Consider the following 23,330-nt stretch of genomic DNA (forward strand, 5'->3'; position numbering starts at 1 on the left):
CCTTAAAACAGAATTTTCTAAAATGAGTACACAAATAAAATGTAAAATTAGGATTTGTAACTATTTAAACAAACAAGTATGTTTTTAATAGAACATATTTTAGAACTAAGAATAAATACAAACTCTTAGCTGAAAAATAACCATGTAAGATGCAGAAAATATTTGCTAACTCTGACTCCAGTGTCATAAACTTTAAAATTATCTTGCTGTGGTCATAGCACTTTTAAAGCAAAATCAGCTAAACTTAAATCTCTAACTCCCAGAATAAAACAAAAAAAATCCCCAAAAAACCGTATAACCCTGATTCACTTACTTCTAGAGGAGTATATCTTATCTCTGTCTCTCAAGTGTTTTTGCTATTTGCATTCAGCTGAAATATTACTGATAGTAACTCAACCTGGCATCTGGGGAGTGTTTTAAAATGTAACTAAATGGGGAAGAACTTAGTATTTTATACATGTTATATTATTGTTATTAACTGGGCCAAAGAAAACAGAATCTATAGAGAATCTTTGCTTAATGAAATTTGATCCTCTGTGAATTAAGCCTCCTCTTGTACTTACACAAGGTCATTTCATAGGCTAGGCCCCTTCCATTTATATCTTTGACCATACTTCTTTTCTCATAGCTTGCTACTGCTGAAAATGGTCCTAGTGCAGGTAATCAAATGAACACAATCAGAAAATTTTCATATTTTTTAGTACTACCTATTTTCTATATGAATACATCAATCTATTTTAATGTCACTTGTTTCACAGTCACTCCTAACATTTCAGATGTTTTTGGTGTCCCTTTTATTTTTTCATAACCTAATAATAAAACTTAATGGTAAATATGGGTGAGATTAGATGGGTGCCATATATGATACAAATGTAATAATTAGTGTTCTTTCTTTTCCATATTGAGTCAAAGATTATTTCACAACTATTTCAACTTTTTAGATATTATAAATCTGGCCATACAATTTAAATTTAAAATAGTAAATATTTATGCAAAATACATTGAGAAATCATGTGCTATTAAAAACTGTGTGATGATTTTACAAAATTAGACTTACAGAAAAGAAGTATTTCTAACCCAAACAGCTATAGTTAGATGTATAGCATGTTTTCCAAAAGAACATACACACTGTGCTTGTGAGACAGATACATACCGTGCCCATGTGTCTTGAGGATTGTCTGAGAATACAGGCTAGATCTCCTCCAGAAATTATCATCAACTATGGAGTCATAAAATTCCCCCAAAACACTAGCTTCTAACCTGTGTTTCCTCATAGCACTTGGAATCAAATTTTTAGCACTGGGAAGAACCTTAGAAATCATATAAAGCCAGTGTTTCCCTAACTTTAAACAATCAACATAATACTTTCTATAAATGAAATCTTACAGAGATGGCCCAATTTTTTTTGTTTTTTTTTTTTAAGATAAAAATGAAGCAACTCTGACTCGATCGAGTAGCTGCATTTTTTTCCTTTAAGACATCTCTATAAATATCCTCCAGCTTCACAAAGGATTGAGAAACTATTTGGAGATTCAGTACCCTAGTTTTAGACGAAACTGATTAGCTTTCATATTCCTGGCCTAGGTTTCTAGAAATGAGACCCTTATTATTTGTGTGACATTGTAAACATATGCTGTTGGGCATTGGGTCCCTTCTGACCAAAGCAATTTTAGCTATAACACTGTAAGTAGGTATAGTATTTGCCTATAAAATATGCCTCAGGCCCTGGTTTTCTTAGTAATACAAATATTTCATTGTGGATGTTTCTGCTGCTGCATGCAAGATTATTTTTTACTTTAAAACTGTATATGACCATTTAGTAAATAAACATGGTAAGTAAACCTATCTGACACTTAGAAGGCATATTATTTATAGCTTTTAAAATGTAAAAAGAAGTCTTTAAGTAATGAGATGTCTATCAGATTAACAAATTTCCCAGAGTTGGATTCCTTCTCCTGCCCTGCACATTAACAGCTCTTTAGTTTATCTTCATGAATTGTATTATGGTTTAGCCTTTGATTAAATAACATGAAATGCTTTTCTCCTGCAGATGTGGACAAAGTACAAGAAAGCAGAAATTCAAAAAGCAGGTCTAGGGAGCAACAAAGCTCCTAATTCTATTACCCACTACATGACATGTGGGCCAAGTGGTGAGTTTCTTGCTTAAAATGTAAATGAGATTAGTCTCATTTATACAGACTAACCGAGTTAAATATAAGAACAAGTGCAATTGCATTAACAGATGTAAATATTGCTTGCTTAATTCATGACCTTCTGTCTTACTTACTAGTAAAGCAAGATTAGTTGATTGCCCTAAGTTTTTGCCTGTCAGTGCAGGAAGCAAACCTTTAAAAATTATTTTTCTTTTTTTTCCTCAATTTAAGTTTGATTTTACTAGTGAATAATATTTTAGGAATTCATTTTTTAGCTTGAAGTCCTTTTTTGTGATACGAATACAACTTTCCCAGAATGTTCTTAATTAATTGAGGAGAATAAATGCCTTTTGTATGAAGAGCCACTCAAAGAAAAATTGTCTCTGACTTTCTGTCATTCTCATTCCTATAGAATACCTGTATCTTGTGCATGCTGTTCTTATATGGCTGCTCTGTATTTTATATCTCTCTTATCTTCAAGCTTTTCTTATATTTTCTTTCTTCTTTCTACCTTCCAACTAAATACAGAGAGAAAAGTGTCCTTCAGTTTCTCAGTATGAAGCCTTTATTTCTGAAGTAACAAGACACCCAACTATAGGAATCTTTTAAAAAATCTTTAAGGAGACTTTAAACAATCCTTCGTGACTAGAGCAGGCAAGAAATACAAACCTTCATTCCTTCCTTGAATCAAGGAGCACTTCTGGAGTCAACTGCCAAAATTTTTAGAAGGTTTTAGGACTTACTACACATTGTACTGTTAAGATCTACTGCATAAAGGATGTTCTCTCGATAAGGACCAAGTGTTTTAAGGTTTCAAGAAGTTCTCCAAGAACAATCTACTTCTTTCATCATTTGTTTATGAATTTATCCATGTTTGCTTAATGCTTCTGCTAAGTATTAGCCAAAATCTAGCCATTTATATTTAGTTGTGTAAATCTAAATTAAATGCTGTAGTATGTTGTGGAATGTACTATATATCAAGATACAGAGAACATTGTATTGGCATGTCAGAGCCTTATTTGGTTAGCAGGCTGCATGTGTTAGTATTTGTTTTTTTTTTTTTTTAAGCCAATTATTTTGATGCACTGCAAAAGAACTTCAGTTTATGAATCTGGAGAATCCATAATGAGATAGGAGTTATAAAAAATTTACAGTAATATTAATCTTTCCATATTTCCCATTAAGAAACACTAAGCATTCACACATGGATCCAAGGAAGTTAGTGTTTTTCTGAGACTTTTTTTAGTAGGGTGGTTTTCCAGCAAATGGCATTCCCAAGATAAAGCTGGTGTGTTTTAACTCATTTCCCTTCTTTAGTATTGGATTATGTGTGTGTTTGTTTTTTTAACTTGAGAGCTGACTGTTGCTTAAGAAGTTTTCTTATGGCAAAAATAATGTAAATAACTTACTATGATCTGCATTTTGCCAAGAACTCAGTTATTATTCTTAAGGTTATCACTTATTAATAAGAATTTTTGTTTTTGTCCTTTATAATATTACATTAAAGTTGGTAACTGTTATTGGTACTTTTGAAATATTTGTATGCATTTGTTACCTTATACATTTGAAAGAAGCACAAAAAAAGTAGATTTAGTTAACCCAGGGAAACATCAATTTTTTTGTAGTTCCAATTTTATATCACAATTTTATTTTCTTATGAAATCAAAAAATGCATTGATACTTATTAATACAAATTCATTATTTAACATAAATATCAGAATAATCTTAAAGGTCTGAAATGAGGAAGATACTGACTTTTTTTATTTTAACAGTATACTTCTTAGGCTCTCATTACCAGCTCTAAAAAATCTTTTTGGAGTTATTCCATAGTGTGTAGTTTATGAACTATGTATTTCATCACTAACCTGGTTGCCATGAGAAATGTGTCTCTCTCTCCCTCCCTCCCTCTCTTCCTCCCTCCTTCTCTCACCCTCCTTTTTTTTGGTAGGCCAGTAGCAGTGTTGTGTTCATAGTCTACTTTTAGAAAGACCATTAATGAAAAGAAGACAGCATGTATAGTTGACCAGAATTGAAATGGAAGTTAGAGAACTTGGACTTAGTTAACTTAATGCCACCATTAACTTAGGTTTTGCCACCAAATAATGCTGTAAAGTTAAATCACTTTTAAACTCTTGGATGAAAGGTGCTATGTAAATGTAAATACAAAGGATTCTTACTAAAATACAAATATTGCACAACAGACATATTTAAAACCTATTCTCTAGGCTTTGAAACATCTCTCCATCATGACTCCCTAGATTCAAGTATCAAATTGATAATGGGCATCATGGCAGTCTAGAGACACTTGCATGTAAAAATGTAAATTCATTTTTAGGTGGATAAATTGAAAGTAAATATAGAAATTATGTTTTAGCTAAATACAGTAAGTGGGTAACTTAGATTTATATTAACTAGCATCTAATTTGCACAACTAGGACACAACCCAGGACAATTACTGAAAGTTGAAATTTAATGAGTAGGTGGCCCAGTGAGGGTGAATGCTATCACAGCTTGACCTCTCCAAGACACTAATATCCTAAAATAGAGAAAATGCTTAAGGGCAGCCTATAAAGTACTGAATCTGTAGGCTGACCCTGAGAAAGTGTAGTTCAAGAGACAACCAAGGGACACACTTGAGACTGCAAAAGTATGAACATTCTCAGTCATATTCATCACCTTTCTCAACCATTTCAAGAAAGAACTAAATAATAACCACATGAATATTTTACTTTCTCCAAAAGATACTGTCAGAAGCAAGCTTAGTAGGAAGTCACTCCTTTCGCTAAGATAAACTACTTCTGCCAAACAAAATAGGGCCAACCAGAAACTAACTGGGGCCATTTTCTGTCTGGGGTCTGACATGCTTTTAGTTATCTGGCTCTATTCTAAAGCAACACCTAAACCCCCAAGGAAATGGAGGAATTCAATTTACAGGGTAATAGCTTCAGCCCAGAGCTCCAATTCACATCTGGCCATGTAGAAATGTTTGGTCCAAGTTTTTGAGCTGGTGGTTACCAAAGAGTTCATGAAACAGGTTTGTATGTAGCACCTTTCATGCAAGGCATGGTAAGAGCCTATTTAAAAATCACTGTGTGTATTACAGAATTGCAGCCACCTCACAAATGAAGTATGACAGCTTGTACTGTCTTAAGAGTTTATGTCAGGAAGTGAAAGATACTGTACCAAATCTGGAATTACAATGAGGAGTAGTAATGTACCCTAAATGACTTTTGTATTTTAAGTTACATTTTATGAGAAAAGTGAATTTTTGTCTTTTTATTTTCCACTACACTTAGTCCTGAGATGTATTTTTTTCTTCAAGACTTGAATGAATACAAAAGGAGCCCATTTTATAATATAAACCTTGATGTACATGTTGAGATATTTGGACAACAATGAAAATGCCTTAAAAGGAATGCTTATGGATAAAGTTGCACTTCTAACACCCTTTAACAAACCTGATTTTAAATTGTCTTTTTCTTTTCTACTAAGGGTTCTCTTTTTCAATGTTTGCCATTGTACTTATAACTGTTATTAAATATGAAATCAAATAATATAAAAGCTGTAACATTTCCTTTGAAAGCAATGCTACTGAGGAATTTGGAGTTGAATGGCAAAATGTTTGTTACTTGGCAATACTTAACATCAGCCACAGAAATCCAGGTTATAACAAAAGAGACACCATTGTTTGGTTGATTTGTCTTCTTTAAAACATTCGTATTTTTCACTTTATTTCTCCTTAAAAAAAACGTTAAGTTTGTTTAACATTCACTTATCAAACTGATATAAAAAGAAATAAAGCAAAGAGGTGTTTTTATAACAAGTAGTAATTATTTTAAAATTCTAATATGCAATTTCAGCCAAGTGTTATTCCTTTTCCTTTGCCCTGGAAAACCTATTATCAGACATAACCCATAACCTTGTTTAGATGATTCTGTCCTAATTATTTTAGGGTTAGTATTAGAGGTTTTGGGAGAAAGAAAAGAGAGTCTATCGGTTCTGTCAATTCCCAGATAGGTTTAAATACAATAATAGATTGTACAATCAATCTCTTTCACTTTCACTCACAGTCTATGGGAGGCAGAATGTTAGAGACAGCAACTGGCCTTGTGTCCCTGGGCAGGTCCGTCTTGCTGGGCCTGTTTTCACCAGGAGGGAGGGAGGGCAGTGTTAGGCCAGTTATCTAAGGTTCTCAGTGTCTTTGATTCTATTCATTAAACCTTCATTTTATATACAAAGCAACCTAAAATTGCCTCTTTCTTAGAGATAGAGAGTACAGAGTAGGTAAAAACCAACATGGCACCCCAGAATAAGGTTATCATTTATGGAAAATATTTATTAACTCCACATCTTTTCATAAAAATTCTGCCATGAGCAGACATGTAGTTTCTGATCATATATATCAAGAAATGACAAGTCTTTACTTTTAGTAACACAAACCTAGTACAAATTAAGTACAATATCTCTCCCGGATGTAAATTATTTGAGTGATCAAACTTAGGAAAATATGTTTATCTTACAAATATCCCATTTGATTATACTACAGGCAAACATGAGAATTTTCATGATGAGACTCTAGACTATTTTTGTAGCATAGTGTATGTCAGGCCCTCGACTAATGAAGGGTTTTGTTTGAATTTAAATGAGGTTTAAAAATGTCAATTTTCCTCACTCTGTTTTTTAACTAGCTTCCAGATGACAACTGACAGTACATTATCCTGGGTTCTTATACTGTTTTAGATGCTGTAATTGAAAGGGGATGAGTAAAATTTAATACAGCTTAGAGGATAGAAGAAATTTGTCCAAGTATGTTCACATTTCTAACCTCTGAACAAGCACTAAACAAATCCTTCTTAATGGCCTATGTATATTCTGCTACTTAGTTTTAAAATGTAATTTTACAGGGCCGGCCCAGTGGCACAGTAGTTAAGTTCGTACGTTCCACCTGAGTGGCCTGGGGTTACCCGGTTCGGATCCCGGGTGCAGACATGCCACCGTTTGGCAAGCCATGCTGTGGTAGGCGTCCCACGTATAAAGGAGAAGAACATGGGCATGGATGTTAGCTCAGAGCCAGTCTTCCACAGCAAAAAGAGGAGGATTGGCAGCAGTTAGCTCAGGGCTAATCTTCCTCAAAAAAAATAAAATAAAATGTAATTTTATAAGCATAATGAGTGACATATTTTCCATCCCTATGTTGTTTTTTCTAGATTAAAATTTTTGAAAGATACACTTTTATATAGAAAGTTAATTAGCTTATTTTCCATTGGAAAAAAATCACTAGTTTAAAAACAGCCAGCCAGTAATAGAAAGCTTTTGCCCTTACCCCCATGTTTGTTCTAGTAATCTTCCTAAGGACTCCCATTCCCCAAAGATAACCACCACAAACAATTTAATATATTCCTATGTTCCTTTTGATTTTTTTCCCTATGTGCACACTGTCATGTATAATTTTATATATGCTGTTTTTGCAACTTGCTTTTTTCAAGTATAATAAACACCCTAAAGGAGATGCAAGATAGTTAACTAATCTTAGTTTTGTTTTTTTGAGGAAGATTAGCCCTGAGCTAACGTCCACCGCCAATCCTCCTCCTTTGGCTGAGGAAGACTGGCCCTGAGCTCACATCCGTACCCATCTTCCTCCACTTTATATGTGGGATGCCTCCCACAGCATGGCTTGACAAGCAATGCCCAGGTCCAGGCTCAGAATCTGAACTGGCGAACCCCAGGCCACTGAAACGGAGTGCACGATCTTAACCGCTACACCACTGCGGCTGCCCCTAACTAATCTTAGTTTTGATGTTAATTCTTAATTGTTGAAGGCATCCTTCATGAGTAATTGTCATGGGGAATGGCGGGGTGGAATCTCTGAGCTGACTAAAACTACCTCAATACATCTTTTTAAAAACAACTTTAAGATGAAACATTCCTCCTGAAATGATTTAAGCTGTCACCAAACCAAGGAGCTAAATAGTCTCCTCAATTGTAATGCTTTTTGTAAATTACAAATAAGAAAAACTGCTTTCAGAAATATATTGTAAACATTAGCCCAATTAGTTATTTTTATCAAAATTTAGTATTATGGGATCATGTCCTGTCTTCTTCACAAATGTGAGAAAGTCTTCAGGGCTCAATCCCATGGTTGCAGCATTGGTCATTGGATGAAAATACACCTTTTCATGTCCACCTTCCAGAAAAGCAGAATCCAGAACAAATTTCACATCTCCATCATCACAGAAGAGTGCCAAGGGTGTGGCACAGCCTTGACCAACTTTCAGTTTTTCTAGCATGGCTGTTTCATCAGCAAACCGCAGATTTCCACTCCCAACACCTAACTGCTTGGCAAGATCATTTAAATTAATTTGTCTATCATGAAGAACTGTCACCAGCCAATAGCCTTTTTTCTTTTTGTCTTTAAGAAATAAGTTCTTACTATGTGCTCCTTTCAAATGCTGGATATGAGGCATCATTTCTTCAACTGTAAACACCTGTAAAATATCATGAGAAGTTTAAAAATAATATGCATGTATATACACACACTGCACACATGCACTGTTATATGCATTTTGCTTGCTGGATGAAAATAGCAAGGTTAGGGAGTACCTAATGCCTTGGATTTCACTGGTAGAGACCCATTCCCAGCCAATTACCAAAAAATTGTAAGTCTTTGCCATCTCAATTCCTCATCTCATGGGACCTCCAGTAGTTTCTCTTAGGCCAAGTCTTTATTCCAGTGTGCTAGCCAAGCCCTCACATTGCTAAAATGCTGCTTTTTTTTTTTTCTTTTTTGACTTTTGGTACCGGAAGTTTATAGCAGCCCAAGATCCTATTCCTTAGCATTCTATTACATCCAGACCATGTGACAACCTCCACTCTACAAATACGTATGTATATAAATAACCACAGTGAGAGGATGAGACCTTGAACAAACATAAAGAACATCACAAAAGCTGGCAATATGCACACGTAAAGAAGGGAGGGAGAGTGTGTGGACTCTACCGGAGGAAAGAAGGTCAGAGAAAATGATAGTTTTGATTTGTAAAGGTGAGCAAGACTTGTAATGTATTTCTCTATCCTTTTAAGATCACCATGTTTAGCTATTATCATTAGCTGTTTCTCAAGCCTTGGGTAAAAACTTTATGGCCCCACATCTCGCAAGTTACACACTGGTTCCATTAAATATTTGCAAATCTTCACATCAATACACTAAATTATCAAACTCTCTAACCTTGTGTCCTGCTGTATGCATGATGACCGACACATCACAGACACTGCAAAGACGGTTTACTGCTTCCTAACATTTTATCTACACCTAATGTGGACATACCAGCATCCTACACCAGTTTAAGATGCGCACGTTCTAAATATGGTGCGCTAGTTCTCAACATGAAATGTGATCGAATCGCTCCAAGAGGAAAACAAGTTTTCGCGCAATAACATCATAGTCCCGAGTCGAGAGGCCTTGGATATCCCTATCGGGTCCCTTTCGGACTCGAACCCGAGAAATGCCCTGGAACAGACCTTTCTGCGGCACATTACTCCCGGGACGTATGGTCTTAGTAACCTCGCCCGAGAGACGCTGCAGCAAAGCCCAGGCCCTCCGGCCGGGCTCTCCCGGGGGAAGCGCCTCACCTCGGGGTGCTCCACGACCTCCGTGCGAATGGCCAGGGCGTCGAGCCGCTGCTCGAGCTCCGCCCGCATCTCTGCGCCCGCCATGCTGCTGTCGTGGCGGCGGCGAGAGACAGAGGGAAGAAACTATGCTGGACCTTCCGCGTCTGTGCCGACTGGAAGCTGAGACGGAAGCGCAAGGAGAGAGTAAGGCCGGCGCCGGAAGTCTAGTGCCGGCGCCTTCCGGAGGCGGGGCTGCGCCGTCCTCTGCCACCTCACCTGGCGCGTCCCTGAAAGTCTTCCGCGGAGACGGCCTTGCAAGGTGTGCGGGGTTTCTTACCCCGGGCCCACAGCGCCTCCCTCTTGTGGCGCCTGCGTTCTCATAGCCTACGTTGATCCGGCTGAAGATTTCCTAGTTCCAGCATATTTTACATTTAAACTGAATCAGAACCGCTTAACAACGTCCCAGCTTAGGGATTGTTGGAGGAGATCATGGAGAAGACATAACCGCCAGTTGACCCGCTAAATGGACTCCGGCAATCCGAGGCTCCTCACCCTCTCCCCTGTCCTCGGAATGTACTTTCCGCCCACGGTACCAGGGCTGGGAGCAACTTGAAGGGTGCAGCCTTGAGACAGCAATGTGTTATTGAAACCGTCTGGACTGTATGCGTGGTGAGTCTCTTTAAAGCCTCTATGTGAACTCTTCAAACTCGAGATTCTGGCCAGCGGGCATGGAGATCTACTCGTCTTGCAGCCACGCAAGACAAACCTTTTCTGTAAGTTCCCTTTCTTATTAAAACTGCCACCTACCAATCTGGAGTGGTCTGCCTCTTTCTTTAGCTTTTCCTTGCCCTCTGTGTAAGAAGGCCACTTTCGGCTTTCACCCAGGAACCCCCAAGGTTGTGAACCAACTAGGAAAGTGGAGGAAGCCAAAATCCCTATTATTTTAAGACTTTTCAACTTTTAGTTTGTAAATTACGTTACATTTTACCTTTTCTTAGTTTTTGTTATTATTCATCTACGAACAATTAGCCGAGGCAACCACGACTCACCTTTTCTCCGAGGTAGTTTGCCTGCCTCTTGGTGGGATGTTTGCCCCTGTCCTGTGAAACCCACACTCACCCCTTGAATGAAGCATGAAATTAATTCAGCGTTAGGATTTCATTGGTGAATTTAGATTAAGCCTCAAATCCCAAATGAAACATAGGTATTCCTAAGGACGTTTAACTCTAGTGTGAATGAATTTAGGTTATGTCTGGAGCGCAAATTGAAGTCCTGAAGAAGAAAGCCTCTTAATAAGACACAGCAAAGGATCTGAGTCCTCACTCCTAAAACACCCTTAAGAAAGCTATGAAAGAGGAGGAAATCAGAGTCGGCTTCACAGTTTCACCCAAAATTGGCCCTGGATAGCGCAATTTTAAAATGCAGCTTAACTCACCTCTTAAAACTATTAAGCCATGTTTCCCTTCAAAGACTCCATCCAATTCTTGGATCTCTGATTGTAAAACCAACAACAGGCTGCTACCCTTGGCCTGGTAAAATCAGGTCAACATCAAAGCAACATATACCACATTACAGAGTGTTTAGAAAACATAGACAAGGGGCAAAGGATCACTCAGAACATTTTTTCCATGTTTATTATCTTATTTCCCCATTTGAGAATTAGCTTTGTTACTGTCTTAGCTCATTTAGCCACTGAATGAATGTTAATGCGTTTCACGTTGATTTATATGAGCTCTTTATATAATCAAGTTAAGTGCCTTTTTGTCATATCCTCAAAATAGTTTTCATTTTTCCCATTTAAGGAGAGTTTTGTTGTTTTTTTTTTTTTTGGAGGAAGATTAGCCCTGAGCTGACTACTGCCAGTCCTCCTCTTTTTGCTGAGGAAGCCTGGCCCTGAGCTAACATCCGTGCACATCTTCCTCTTCTTTATACGTGGAACGCCTACCACAGCATGGCATGCCAAGCGTTGCCGTGTCCGCACCCGGGATCCGAACCGGGGAACCCTGGGCCGCGGAGAATCGGAATGTGGGAAATTAACCGCTGCACCACCGGGCCAGCCCCAAGGAGAGATTTTGTTTGTTGGTTTGGTTTTATCTAAACAAGTTACTCGTTTTTGTGTAACCAAATGTCATTCTTTCCTGTTTCAGTTATTCTGATCTAAGTTTAGAAAGCTAACCTGCAGCAGTAGAATATTCCATCCATTTTCTTAAGAATATTCAATTCATTAATTTATTTAAAATTTACTTTGGCATATAAGGTATGGTGGGGCTCACTTTTTTCACTAGGTTTCCCTCTAAGAATGAAATTATAAAGCATTAAAATAGCAAAGATCACCCATTTGAAGATATTGCATATCCCAAATGATTGTCATTAAATGCTTGAAGACTTTCAAGAATACCCAAATCCAACCATGGTGACCTGAGAGTAAACAGGGGAAAGAAGAATTGGAATCTGATTCTAAGAAGTGTAAATTATGTCCCAAAGTAGGAAAACACTAACCAAGGGTAGGATCTCCATGATGGCTACAAATAGGAATTCAAAGAGGAAAAATTGGTAGTGGCATCCAGCACTTGATCTAGGCAATAGGATGTTCTTGATGCGGGGTCGGTGAGCCGAGGAGTCGAAAGAAAGATTTCTTGGACTCTCAAGGTCTGGCAGTGGTGCTCTTTTATTTAGAGAATAGTATGGAATAGCATGGGGACAGGACCCATGGGCAGTGAAGAGCTGTTGCTGCTGCTGCATGGGGACAGGACCCATGGGCAGTCAGAGCTCCTGCTGCTGCTGCTGCAGCTGCATGGGGACAGGACCCATGGGCAGTCAGAGCTCCTGCTGCTGCTGCTGCTGCATGGGGACTGGACCCATGGGCAGTCAGAGCTCCCGCTGCTGCCCTGAGTTGAGGGTTAGGGCTAATTTTATAAGGCACGGGTACGTGACTTATTTTTACTGGAAAAAGAAAAGATGATGTAAAAAGTCATTAAATGATTTCAGTGCAGATGGGGTCTGGTTATTGTGCGGTCATATAACTTTTAGATACAAATCTGGCCATATAGATCGGCATGTAGGTGAGGATGCCCTGGACTTCTCTCCCTGGGGCAGCCCTAATTCATAACATAAAAAAATCCACCGGGTCATGTAGTTTGGCATGTAGGCCAGGTCACCTTAGGCTTCTCTAGCTGGGGCAGCCTTAATCCACATCATTCTGACCTAGAAATCTCTTTGGAAATGAACTGCTATCCATCAGTTATGCAAGGCATGAAGCTCTCTTCCCTTCCCCCACCCTCAGCTAATCCATCTCAATTCAGTTTCTCAAATCCTTCCACTTCTCACCACTCCATCACCCTAGCCCAAACTATTTTCCCCCAGTCTACACTAATGTTCTCTGTTTTTTTTTTTTAAGATTTTATTTTTCTGTTTTCTCCCCAAAGCCCTCCGGCACATAGTTGTGTATTTTTAGTTGCGGGTCCTTCTACCTGTGGCATGTGGGACGCCACCTCAGCATGGCCTGATGAGTGGTGCCATGTCCGTGCCCAGGATTCGAACCAGCAAAACCCTGGGTCGCTGAAGCGGAGCACACAAACATAACCACTCGACTACAGGGTCAGCCTCTACACTAGTGTTCTCTTAATTTTAGTCTACGTGTGGTTGAATGACCAAGTATCCTGCTCCAAGTGAATCTTACACCCAAAGATTTTTATTATAAAATAGAACTAAAATCTGTCTATGGTGAAAAGAACCTTGTATTGCTGTTTAAAAGCTATCCTAATTCAGGTTTAATGCAGTATTTATTTACCAAACATATATGTCAGAACTATACTAAATACAAAAGAAATGTTATCCTTGGTGTGGTCCTTGGTCCTCAAAGCAAATACAAATTTACTTTGGAAACAATAACATGAAACAAGTTAAATTCAAAATTAACAGGATGAACTTGAGGAACTAGATAGCTAATCACAACTTGAATATGAAATCTCATGTTTCTAGGAGAGGGGAAGCATCTGGAAGAGGATTACCAAATTATTTTACAAACAGGTAAAGACCTCATAAGTGCAAAGTCTTGTGGCATTTCTACAAGAACACGTGGAAGGAAAGACCCTTGCTATCATTAGGAAGGGTACGGGAACTTGGCAGGTAAGGACAGAATCTGGAAAAGAGAGCTGAAAGATGGCATGCCAAGGTCCGTGAAGAAGGTACCTTCATCTTATGTGTGCTCAAAGCAAAGAAACAGCTACAGCTGTACCCTACCTGGCAAAGGAAATGAAAAGGCCAAAATTGTAAAATATTTATCAACACCATGGGGACTGGGCATCGTTGCACTTATTAGGTGAAGAATGTTAGAAATCGTCATTATTGAGTGAAACAAAGGGCAATTCCAGGACAGGTAAGTTGAAAGCCATCCTAAGAAGCTGTGCATACTCAAAAAGAAAGTGAGACAATAGGAGAACATAATGCTTGCTGCAATCTGTGTCTCTTCAATATATCTTTTGGAACATCTCTATGTGCCAGATACACTATGGTGCGTCTATATGTACCATGTTTTCTGCCCTCCAAGACCTTAAAATCTAGCAAAGAGGAGTGAAACGTTCAGAGTGGATAAATCCAAGAAACCGTGCCTAATGCAAGGATAGTGGCATGAGGAGGCTGCTTTGGGAGCCCGGAGGCATCAGGGAAAGCATTAGGGGAAGAGGATGGTGGTTTAAAGGATACGTAGGAGTTTGCCCAAAAAATCTGCTCCAGCTGAGGAAACTCTGGAAGTTGAGGGATGGAGGTGAAAAAGCACAATGTGTCCCGGGGCATTATGATTTGATGTGATAGTAGAGCAGGAAGAGAGGCCTGTCAGCAGGAGACGGGCTGGAGCCCGGCACATAGGATCCTACATTCTGTGCTAAGGGACCAGGAATACCCTCCATAAAGGGACATGTTAAATAAACTAGGTGACATCTTTCTAAGGAATTCTATATTCTCAATTGTATTCTCAATATTTAAGGATAGAGGGAAATACAATTTAGTAAATAGGGAACGTGAATTATAGAAGAGTATAGACAATATGGCACCAATTTTGCTTCAAAATACACATTCCTGTATAACAGAGTAAGCAACTTGAAAAAAAGGCTAATATTAGCATCTTCTTTCCCTAACCCCAGTCCACAAAAATTGGTTTCTAAAGTCCCAAGGAAGAGGATTCATCCCAGGACAGGAGATGATACAGGTTAGTTCCTAGAACAAGGGAGAGGAAAGCAGTTGGATCTAGGAGGAAATTTAAGTTTCCTCAGAGTCAGCAGAGAGCGTGAGGACTGGGGTGGGGAAGCTGGGAGGGTGGAGAACCATCCTCCTTTGGTATTTTGTCCCTCCCGTGGGTGGCAAGATGGAAACCTGCTGTCAGTGGAAGGCAGTCCACTTGGGGCAGCCCTGCCGAAGCTGGTGTGGCACAGGTGCCCTCTGAACTTGATAAGGAGCCCTGATGAAGAGGACAATCACCCCACAGTCCAAGGCTCCACTCAGTTCCTGGGCTCCCCCTAAGTTTCAGGTTCCTGCGTGGTCCCATGGAGATGGGAGGGAATCTCGACAACAGCCTCAGGTTAACCTTCCTTCCAGCTCCAGCACGTAGGGACTTGGGCCAGATTCAATTCAATTCTATAAAATATGACTGAAGATCAGCTAAGTGCTGAAGGTACGGTGGTGAGCAAAACCAGACAGAGACCCTGCCCTTGTGCCTTGTGCCTTGTGCCTTTTTTTTTTTTTTAAGAGAAATAGAAAATTGTATTGTACATATATAGAAGGGTTACTTAGTTGTCTTCTGAAGGGAGACAGTCTATTGGAAGAGACAAATATTAGTCAAATAATCACAAAAACAAATGTTAAATTGCCTAGGTGGCGAGTGCGAAGAAGGATCTATATGCTATGAGAGGCTATACTAGGGGAATCTCACCTACTTTGGGGTGGGTACAGTGGGTCAAGGAAGGCTTCTCTGAGAAAGTGAAGCTTAAAGTGAAATCTGAAAGATGAGTTTGAATTAAGAGGGCAAAGAGAGGAGAGGGGAGTGTGCTAGGCAGAGGAAACAGCCTGACGCCACGTGCAAGGGTGAGGAAGCAAACAAAGGAAGAGGCACTGAAAGATGGTCAGTGCAATTGGTGCACCAAGAGCAAGGGGGCAGGGACATGGCTCCACTTCCCACACACCAGAGCTGGCAACTAAAATTCTCACCTGCTACAAACACATTTCTTGAGGCGGTTGTCACTGACTGATTGAACTGTGGGTATTTTTAAATATTTCTATATATTTTCTATCTTCTGAAAATTTCTATGTTGAGCATATATTTTTATAGACAAGAGAGGGATCAGTAAGTTATAAAAAATAAAGAAATGTAAGCCAAGTCTTAAAAAGATCAAGACCAAAATGTGATTTATTATTTTTTTAAAAAAGATTCTATTTTTTTCCACTACTGGGTATCTATCCAGAGAGCTTGAAGTCAGCAATTCCAAAAGTCCTATGCACCCCAATGTTAATTGCAGCATTATTTACAATTGCCAAGATGTGGAAGCAACCTAAGTGCCCATCAACAGATGATTGGATAAAGAAGATGTGGTATATATACACAATGGAATACTACTCAGCCGTAAAAAAGAACAAAATCGTCCCATTTGCAACAACATGGATGGACCTTGAGGGAATTATGTTAAGTGAAATAAGCCAGATAGAAAAGGACAATCTCTGTATGACTGCACTCATATGAGGAATTTAAACCTGTGGACAAAGAGAACAGATTAGTGGCTACCAGGGGAAAGGGGGGGTGGGGAGTGGGCACAAAGGGTGAAGGGTTGCACCTACAACACGACTGACAGACAATAATATACAACTGAAATTTCACAAGATTATCACCTATCATTAAGTCAATAAAAAAATTTTTAAAAAAATTCTATTTTTCCTTTTTCTCCTCAAAGCATAGTTGTGTAGTTTTCGTTGTGGGTCCTTCCAGTTGTGGCATGTGGGATGCTGCCTCAACATGGCCTGATGAGTGGTGACATGTCTGCACCCAGGATTCGAACCGGCGGAAGTGGAGCAAAGCAAAGCGTGTGAACTTAACCACTGGGCCACTGGGCCACGGGGCCAGCCCCTAGATCAAAATGTTATTAAACAAACAAATAGAAAGAAATGTAAATCACATCTCCACAACTAAGATCACTTGAGGGTATTCTCAACAAAGACTTCAAAAGAGAAGAAAGTTAAGATGTAAAAAAGTTAAGTGGCAAACTGAATACAATTACCTCCAAATTAAAATATGAAATGGGTGACGACATTTCGTTTTCTTGCCTGGGAAACGGGTTTCAAATCGCGTGTGATAGGCCACAACTTGGTTAAGCAGAGAAGTAGCATGTTTCTTTCCCTTTTGTTCCCTTTAAACACTCATTTAAAAATTGCACGGTCATAAGGAAGCTTTACTGTGGACACAAAACTGTTTCCAGATGCTGCTTTGAGCCCCAGAGTGTGCTGTAAACACCTGGTGAGTAACTGCGGCCTCCTGACCCCACACAGGGTGGAGCAGCAATCACTGTAACTCAGGAACCGCTGCGGAAGGAGGCCAGGCCAGCAAGGCTCGCTCTGAGCTGCTCTTCAAGCCAGTCTTAACTTTCTGGGCCCAGTGGACCCTAGACCACAGAATTAATGAATGGAGCCTTATATTCAGTGCTATTACAGGGTCTGTAGGTCGTTCTCATAGCAACCCAAGAAAACTGACTTCTATACAAAAGAACTATAACATAGATTATTTTTTCCTACTTTGTGTATGGACTAGAGATAGCTTCTTTAAGTCTAGCATTTCAAAATAATTAGTTTTGATTGGATTAGGTTTATGGGAACTACTTAGGAATTTCTGTCCTAGACTTACTGGTTAACAAGAGAAATTTCTTGTGATTTTAATGCATTAAATTAACTTGCAAGTGGAATATGTTTGCATAAGTTTTAGCAAAATTATAAGACTGAAACCAGAAATCACATATTATTCCTCTACTCCTGCTGATTTGATTTACCTATTTATGGTAAATGCTGATTTGAGTAAATATTAATAAATACATTTTTTGAAATGTGTTGGATGTAATGTAAGAACAAAAAAGGCCAATTCAATAAGAAACAAACTCACATTCAGTATTTCTCCAAAATGTAAAATAGTTTTCTTTTTCCGAGTATAAAAATATTGTTTAGTGTTTTTTAACAAGTTGCATGAATTTATTCCTTTAAATAAATATTTTAAAATTATACTTTAAAAAGAAATACAAAAATTAAAAACATACATGTTTATTGTAAAAAAAAAATCAGACCACACATAAAGACATAAAAAAACTTGTCACAGGTGTATACATATATTCACATTACATGTATGTTGTGTATGTCTGCTCTATATAATGCTGCATATTTCTTTTTTTTTCTTGCTGAGGAAGGTTAGCTTAGAGCTAACATCTGTTACCAATCTTCCTCGTTTTTTTGCTTGAGGAAAATTAGCCCTGAGTTAACATCTGTTCCAATCCTTCTCCACTTTATATGTGGTTTGCTGCCATAGCATGGCTGATGAGTGGTATAGGTCTGCATCTGGGATCCAAACCCAGGCCACCAAAGTGGAGCATGCTGAACCCAACCACCACACCACAGGGCCAGCCCTTAATGCTGCTTATTTCTAATTTTATCTGATCAAGACAGAATTATATAACATATAATATTTTATAGTTTACTTCTCTTTTTTTCACCCAATACGCATCTTTCCATGTCATTAGAGATCTACATTATTACTTATAATGGCTGTATAGTATTCCAGTTATTTATCCAACTCCAAATTTGGAAATGTCCAATGACTTACATGTAATAATGTCCAAATTTTATGTGTTATTATAAATAAGGCTATGATAAATATCTACATTTCTGTATCTATATATTTTTGCATAATTATTTTATATATTCTTTAGAATAAATCCTGAGAGTCTTCGAAGTTACATGGTTTATACATTTAAATTGATAGCTATTGCCAACTGCCCTCCAGAAAGGTTTCATCAACTTACATTTTGAGAGTGTTCTATTCTCCACATCTTATTAGCAATTATTTGATTACCAGAGTTGAAGCTGTTAACTAAGCAAACATGCTATTGCATTGTGTTTTTAAGATTTAGGAAAAACACTAGTATCACTTTTATGTTCACTGATGTAGGATAATATATCTGTTAAATATCAACTTAATACCATCAAGATAAAATATAAACATCTCCTCTAGACTGTGAGGAGAAGTGCAGGAGAGGGCAGGGATTTTTGTCTGCTGTGTTCACGGACATCGGGCTGGCTCCCCAGGGAAAGAAAGTGGAGCTGAGTGTATGCTCAATCAGTCTCAGATTTGGTAATTGGATCCATCTTCTCAGAATCTGACAGAGTGAAGAGGCGGAAAAAGCCCCAAAATTGCATGAAATGAGCTCATTTCACAGAAAACAACTTCAAGAATGGGGCTGAAGCATTCCCAATTTATCCCCTTAATTCATCACGTACTGCTAATGTTTTCCAAGCTGAAACGTTTCTTTTAATTTTGCTCTTAGTATCTTGACAGTACAGACATTTAAAATATTTATGTAGTCTAATCCAGGTGCTCAAATTGTATTCCCCAGACTAGCATCATTGTCATCACCTGGGAATTTGTTGGAAACACGGATTCTGGCAGCCCACCTCACACCTACGGGATCAGAAACTCCGGGGGTGGGCCCAGGAATCTGTGCCTCAACCAGCCCTCCCGGTGAGTCTGATGCCCGCTCAAGTCTGGGAACCACTGTTGTAATCCAACAGCTTTTTCCCCTATGCTTTCTGATTTTGGAATTATGACTAGAAACCTCTTCTCCACCCAAGTTTATGGATGATATCGTTTCCATTATCATCTAATTTTTATTTAACATTTAAATATTTAACCCATATGGAATTTCCCACCACCAAAATATAATCTCCATCAGGACAGGAGTCTTCGTTTATTTTATTTCTCTGTTTTATTCTAAAACTGTGACTGGTATATGATGGGCTCTTAATATATATTTATTAATTATTGAATTAACTACTTAATTTTAGTATAAGATGAGACGCATCACTTATAAAGCTTTCCTTGAAGCAATAAATAACAGGAAACTACAGTTAGCCTTTCAATTAGCCTGGGTGGTTTAAACTGACAATTGGCAATCCTAATTATAATAAACTTAGTCAACGTGCGCTCCCTGGTATTGTACTAGAGTTGTAATCTTAGTGGCATTGCATTTTTGGTGCTAGTTCCTAAAAGCGAATTTTAAGACTCAAAGAACTCTTAGTTCTGTTAAGAAAAACTATCCAAAACTTGGAAATAAACTAAGAGATTACTGTTTGCCCTTTCAGTGTCCTGCTGGGTTGTGTCTAGCAGGCACTCCTGGGGATTATCTGATGTCCAGCAATGTGCACCTTTCCTTGAATTGGTATTTATTATTTTTTAGTATACAGGTATTGTACAACTCTGAAAGGATAGAGCTTAACATGTAGAAAACTGATAGTAATATAAATGAATTCTGTCCAGTAGAAGAGCAAATCATTTTTGTCCCATAAAAAAGATAACCCCAAAAGTTATAGCTTTATTGTGCTGCAGGATATTGACCAATTTTGTATCTATATTAGCAATCTTATTGATGCATTCATTCTTTGAGCCACTGTACATACTTGGCACTTCCCAATTCTCTTTGAACAAGGCTAACCATCTTGCTCATTCTCTCATTTATGAGTTAAATACATCTTTGGACACATGCTCACTTTATATTTATCTAAGGGTCATATTTTTAAAACTTTTCAAAAATAATTGAGTTTAACTTCCTTAATTTTCTAATGAAGAAATTGAACACTAGAAATTTTAAGTGTCATATTCAAAGTCTTAATACAAGTTAGTGGAAGAGATGGGACAAGAATGTAGGAATAAGGAATGTAAGTTGGTAAAAGGGTACAAACTTTCAGGTATAAGATGAATACTATCTAAGTGTCTAATGTATAACATGGTGACTATAGTTGATAATGCTGTATTGTATGTTTGAAATTTGCTAAGGGAGTAGAACTTAAATGTTCTCAGTGAAAAAACAAAAAAGGTAAATATGTGAGGTGATGGATGTGTTAATTCAATGGGGGGAATCCTTTTACAACATATATGTATATCAAATCATCACATTGTACACTTTAAATATCTTACACTTTTGTCAATTATACCTCACTAAAGCTGGAAGAAATGAAGCCAAAGACTTTATAGTGAACATTTTTTTAAAAGATGTAATTGTGTTTGAAGAAATCAGCGAAGTATAATTTCTTGAGACTTGAGAGGAAATCCACAGAAAAGCTTTGTGTAATTTGGATGCCAGTCGTAAAGAAATAACTATCTCATTGCTGATGAAAAGCCAATGAGGTATCTTTAATGAGTATTGGTATGGCTTTTATGAGAGGTTACTGGAGATTAATGTCACGTTTTTCTCTAAGAATATACAAAGTTGTTACTCTTGTTTTCCATAAAGAGAAGCATTGCCTTACTAGCAACTGCAATACTAATGGAAACACAAAGATTTACCATATGTCATGGAGTATAGATTGATATCAAATTTAAGCTAAAAAAATGCTTATTATCATATAATCAAAAGGTAAAATCTCAAAGCTGGATAAACAATATAAAAAGCCGCATTTATAATTTGAATCTCATTTGTATAAAATTCTATATGTACATCTATTTATATATAGGGAGAAATGGAATGATGTTCACCAAAATAATAAAAGTGGCTACCTCTGGAGAGGTGGGAGTTAGGATTCGATTCACTTTCTTTTTTAAAAAATAAACTTTTAATTTTAGAATAAATTTAGATTACAGAAAAGTTGCAAAGATAGTGGAGAGTTCCCAAATGTCCTTCACCCAGTTTCCTCTAATGTTAAGATGTTATATTTACTATGATACATTTGTAAAAATTAAGAAATCAACATTAGGGTATTACAATTAACTAAACTGTACACTTTGTTCAGATTCCATCTCTTTTTTCACTAACGCGCTTTTCTGTTCCAGGATTGTATCCAGGACACCGCACCACATTTTGTCGTCATGTCTCCTTAGTCTCTTCTGGTCTGCTATAGTTTCTGTCTTTTCTTGCTTTTCGTGACCTTGACAGTTTTGAAGAGTTCTGGTCAGGTGTTTTGTAGAATGCTCTTCAGTTTGGGTTTGTCTGGTGTTTCCCCCATGATTAAAGTAGGGTTGTGGGTTGTAGGGAAGGATACTACAGAGATGAAATGCCCTCATTACATCATTTCAGGGAGTACATGATATCAACACGACATCGCTGGTGATGCTCACCTTGATCAGTTGGTTAAGGTGGTGTCTGCCAGATTCCTCCACTGTGAAGTTACTATTTCCCTTTCTACTCTTTGGAAGTGAGTCACTAAGTTCAGCCCATGCTCAAGGGGAGGGGAATTAAGCTTTATCTCCTAGTGGAAGTTATACACATATATATTATATGGAATTCTTCTGTAAGGAGGAGTTGTCCCTTCTCATCCATTTATTTATTTATTCAATCATTTATTTCTATCAATATGGACACATGTATATTTATTTGATACTTTGGGTTGTAATCCAATGCTATGCTATTTTATTGTTCAAATGTTTCCAGTTTTGGCCATTGGGAGCTCTTTCAGTTTGGCTCCTTTGTTCCTTTAATTGCCTTCATCTTTTTAAATTTTTTGCCACTTCCTTTCTATTTTTAGTGTATTGCTTGAATTTTCTATATTAGCATGTATTATCTTCATGATAGAGAAATATCAGTTATTTTCACTTTAATATTGGAGGGAAAAGATATGATTACTACTTTGATGTTCTACCAACCAATTTCTGCTTGTTTCTCAACTGCTTGGCAAGGCAAATAGAACAAAAAACAATTTCTGGCAGAAATTGCACTTCAGTGGATGTTTGTGAACAGTAAGTAAAATGATAGTATTTGGAACGAACTTCAATAGTTTTCAAGTGTGTGGGTGTTGGGTTTCTTAAAAAGATTTCCCAGTGGAGGGCAGGGTGCCATAATGGTTAGTTCATGCAGGCTGCTTTGGTGGCCTGGGTTTAGGGGGTTCAGATCCTGGGTGTGGACCTACCCACCGCTCATCAAGCCATGCTGTGGCAGTGACCCATGTATAAAATAGAGGAAGATTGGCACGGATGTTAGCTCGGGGACAATCTCCCTCACCAAAAAAAAGAGATTTCTGGGACAGAGGTTTCTGTTCAATCATTCAGTAACACTGACTGCACACCTTTGTGGTAGCCACTCGGGAGACAAACATAAAAAAGGGTAGGAGGCCTGAGTTAGGAGGCCAGACTATGGGAGGGACATAACTGAAAGTATGCTCTTCTATACCATATCATTAGCCTAGGGTAGAGTTACACCTTGAGGACAGAGATAAAACAATGCTTACACTCTTGACAAGTCGGGTGGTGGTTGTGGTCAAGGGGATGGGCCAAAAGACACAGTGTCCAATCAAGGCGTGGAAATGCTCTGGGAGGAGGCTGTAATACCCTTATTATGAACC

General features: G+C 38.0%; 2 protein-coding genes across 16 annotated transcripts in view; one reads left to right on the forward strand and one right to left on the reverse strand.

The window, feature by feature from the left end:
• Positions 1-10,571, forward strand: part of CCDC88A (coiled-coil domain containing 88A) — a 123,167-nt gene extending 112,596 nt beyond the window's left edge. For 11 of the 14 annotated variants that reach the window (XM_008512724.2, XM_070572644.1, XM_070572647.1 and 8 more), the window contains 2 exons: positions 2,051-2,150; positions 2,682-5,973. In XM_008512724.2, the coding sequence (XP_008510946.1) occupies positions 2,051-2,115 (65 nt within the window). In that variant the 3' untranslated portion in view covers positions 2,116-2,150; positions 2,682-5,973. Of the gene's footprint in view, positions 1-2,050; positions 2,151-2,681; positions 5,974-8,957 lie in introns of those variants that run through there. The other 3 variants (XM_070572643.1, XM_070572646.1, XM_070572648.1) reach the window with 1 other exon arrangement.
• On the reverse strand, positions 6,464-9,921 carry LOC103546261 (prolyl-tRNA synthetase associated domain-containing protein 1). Of its 2 annotated transcripts, XR_011526075.1 has the most exons (3): positions 9,783-9,921; positions 7,842-8,638; positions 6,464-7,164 (listed from the first exon to the last, which is right to left on the reverse strand). XR_011526075.1 is itself a non-coding variant. In XM_008512727.2 (2 exons), exons 1-2 carry the CDS (start codon positions 9,864-9,866, stop codon positions 8,204-8,206), a joined length of 519 nt encoding a protein of 172 aa, XP_008510949.2. In that variant the 5' UTR covers positions 9,867-9,921; the 3' UTR covers positions 6,464-8,203. The 2 variants fall into 2 exon arrangements, 1 of the variants encoding a protein (XP_008510949.2); XM_008512727.2 differs by having other exon boundaries at positions 6,464-8,638.
• Positions 10,572-23,330: the final 12,759 nt, after the last annotated feature.

This window comes from Equus przewalskii, chromosome 14, assembly GCF_037783145.1.
Source record: "Equus przewalskii isolate Varuska chromosome 14, EquPr2, whole genome shotgun sequence".
Classification (NCBI taxonomy): Eukaryota; Metazoa; Chordata; class Mammalia; order Perissodactyla; family Equidae; genus Equus; species Equus przewalskii.